The following is a 2,500-nucleotide window of genomic DNA, read 5'->3' as shown; positions in this document are numbered from 1 at the left end:
GTGAGAGAGACGTGTGTTTGGAGCTGTAATGCATGTGAATGCCTTAGAGGCATTTGTGGTGAGAGGCCTACAACACACACACACACACACACACACACACACACACACACACACACACACACACACACACACACGTGTTTAACATCTGGACGTGACATCAGACAGTAGTTTCTCAAGCGCTGACTCTCGTGTCGCATTATTATCCCGCAGAACTACAGACTTCAGTCCAAAATGAAATACATGTTTATGGATGTAAAGCTGCACATATTTGCACACGTGCGGGAATCACAGCGACCGATGTGTGTGAGGCGTTCCAGAAGAGTGTGTCACAGTAATGCTGAAAATCTACATCCAGATCTCTCCTCAAATCTAAACATGAAGATACTTCTGACTTCAGTAAACACACATTTCTGGATTTATTGAATTGATTGTATATAAAATTTAATTTCACTTGACAGTGTTGATCAAACTACAGGAAAAATATCACATCTCAAATTTCTCAAAAATTATATTCTGCACAAACAAAATGAAGCTGTTTTTATATATATATATATATATATATATATATATATATAATAAGAGTGTTTTTTTGTTTTTTCTCAATCTCTAATTACTGGAAATAATATAATTTACAAATTAAAGCAGTGCAACCAATGATCTGTTGACTGTCAATCTCATAATTTTTAAGTTTTATGTCATAACTAACATAAGTCAAAATGATGCAAATAAAAATTTCGACTTGTGGTCATAGTTTTAAATTTGATTCTCAAAATTTAATCTCAAAATTGATTAAATTATTATCTCTTTAGGTTCTCATTACTGTAAATAATATACTTTTCAATTTAAAAGCTGTGCAACCGATAATCTGTTGAATTTGCCGATCCGATAATTTTTTAGTTTTATGTCATAACTGACTTAAATCCAAATTATGACTGTCATAATTGCGACTTATGGTCATAGTTTTGAATTTGATTCCCATAATTTAAATAACTTTCTCTTTTGATTCTCAATCCTGTAAATAATATAATTTAACCAATGATCTGTAAACACTGCAGAAGTGCGTCAAAATAATGGGAATTAATGTGAAAATGTCCTTAAAGGGTTAGTTCACCCAAAAATGAAAATAATGTCATTAATGACTCCCCCTCATGTCGTTCTAAGCCCGTAAGACCTCCGTTCATCTTCGGAACACAGTTTAAGATATTTTAGATTTAGTCCGAGAGCATTCTGTCCCTCCATTGAAGCTGTATATACAGTATACTGTCCATGTCCATAAAGGTAATAAAAAGATCATCAAAGTAGTCCATGTGACATCAGTGGGTTAGTTAGAAGTTTTTGAAGCATCGAAAATACTTTTTGGTCCAAAAATAACACAAAATAAGACTTTATTCAGCATTGTATTCTCTCCCGGGTCTGTTGTGAATCTGCGTTCAGGACTCCGCAGTGACGCTGCTGACGTAAGACGCTGATGACGTGTTATCTGGTGCGCCCGAGCTTCGTTTACAGTCTGAGGGAGACGCACGCTATATTCAAGCTATTCTACATTGTTTGCGTGGATATCATTTTTTTAATGGTGCGTAAATGTGCATGTCGCGGATGAGACACTTTTACAGCGTGCGTTTCCCTCAGTCTATAAATGAAGCTCGGGCGCACCAGATGACACGTCATCAGCGTCTTACGCCATCAGCGTAACTGTGAAGGATTGACAACAGACCCGGGAGAGAATACAATGCTGAATAAAGTCTTATTTTGTGTTATTTTTGGACCAAAAAGTATTTTCGATGCTTCAAAAACTTCTAACTAACCCACTGATGTCACATGGACTACTGTGATGATGTTTATATTACCTTTATGGACATGGACAGTATACTGTATATACAGTTTCAATGGAGGGACAGAAAGCTCTCGGACTAAATCTAAAATATCTTAAACTGTGTTCCGAAGATGAACGGAGGTCTTACGGGCTTAGAACGACATGAGGGTGAGTCATTAATGACATTATTTTCATTTTTGGGTGAACTAACCCTTTAATCGCCATGGAGAATCAAGCCACAGATATTTTATTAAACACACTTCATTTTCTTCATGCAAAATATAACTCCTCCTTCCCTCCGGTTTGAGATTTGACCCACACTGGGATTTTTCCTTCTTTTTTCTATGTTTTCCCGTCAGCTGCCGTTGCTGATGATGACGGATGTGCCGTTGTGTGTGTGTGTGTGTGTGGCGCTCGTCTGAAAGTGCATGTGTGAGTTCACATCGTAAGGACTGGTCCCGTGCTGGCCGTGGTCGGGGCTCAGGATGATCCGGGGCCCCGGGGCCCCTCGGCACACCATGGAGGAGAACAGCACAGAGGAGGGATAATCTCTCGTCTGCACGTCCTCCACTTTAATCATCTCCTGTTTGGCTCTGATCCGGGTCTCCATCCTCTCCGACTCCCGGGGGTTCGAGGGAAACGGTCCGTTGTCATGGCAACTGTCTCCGGAATCACCCGACGACGCTC

General features: G+C 39.3%; 1 protein-coding gene across 1 annotated transcript in view; it reads right to left on the bottom strand.

The window, feature by feature from the left end:
* sim1b (SIM bHLH transcription factor 1b) overlaps positions 1–2,500 on the bottom strand; it is a gene marked incomplete at its 3' end in the record, with an annotated part of 25,946 nt that overhangs the window by 11,424 nt on the left and 12,022 nt on the right. The window contains exon 11 of the mRNA XM_079622967.1: positions 2,256–2,500. This exon is cut by the window's right edge and continues 36 nt beyond it. Within this exon, the coding sequence (XP_079479093.1) occupies positions 2,256–2,500 (245 nt within the window). The remainder of the gene's footprint in view (positions 1–2,255) is intronic.

This window comes from Phoxinus phoxinus, assembly GCF_949152265.1.
Source record: "Phoxinus phoxinus genome assembly, chromosome: 9".
NCBI classification, from domain to species: domain Eukaryota; kingdom Metazoa; phylum Chordata; class Actinopteri; order Cypriniformes; family Leuciscidae; genus Phoxinus; species Phoxinus phoxinus.
This window is presented reverse-complemented; position numbering and strand designations above follow the sequence as displayed.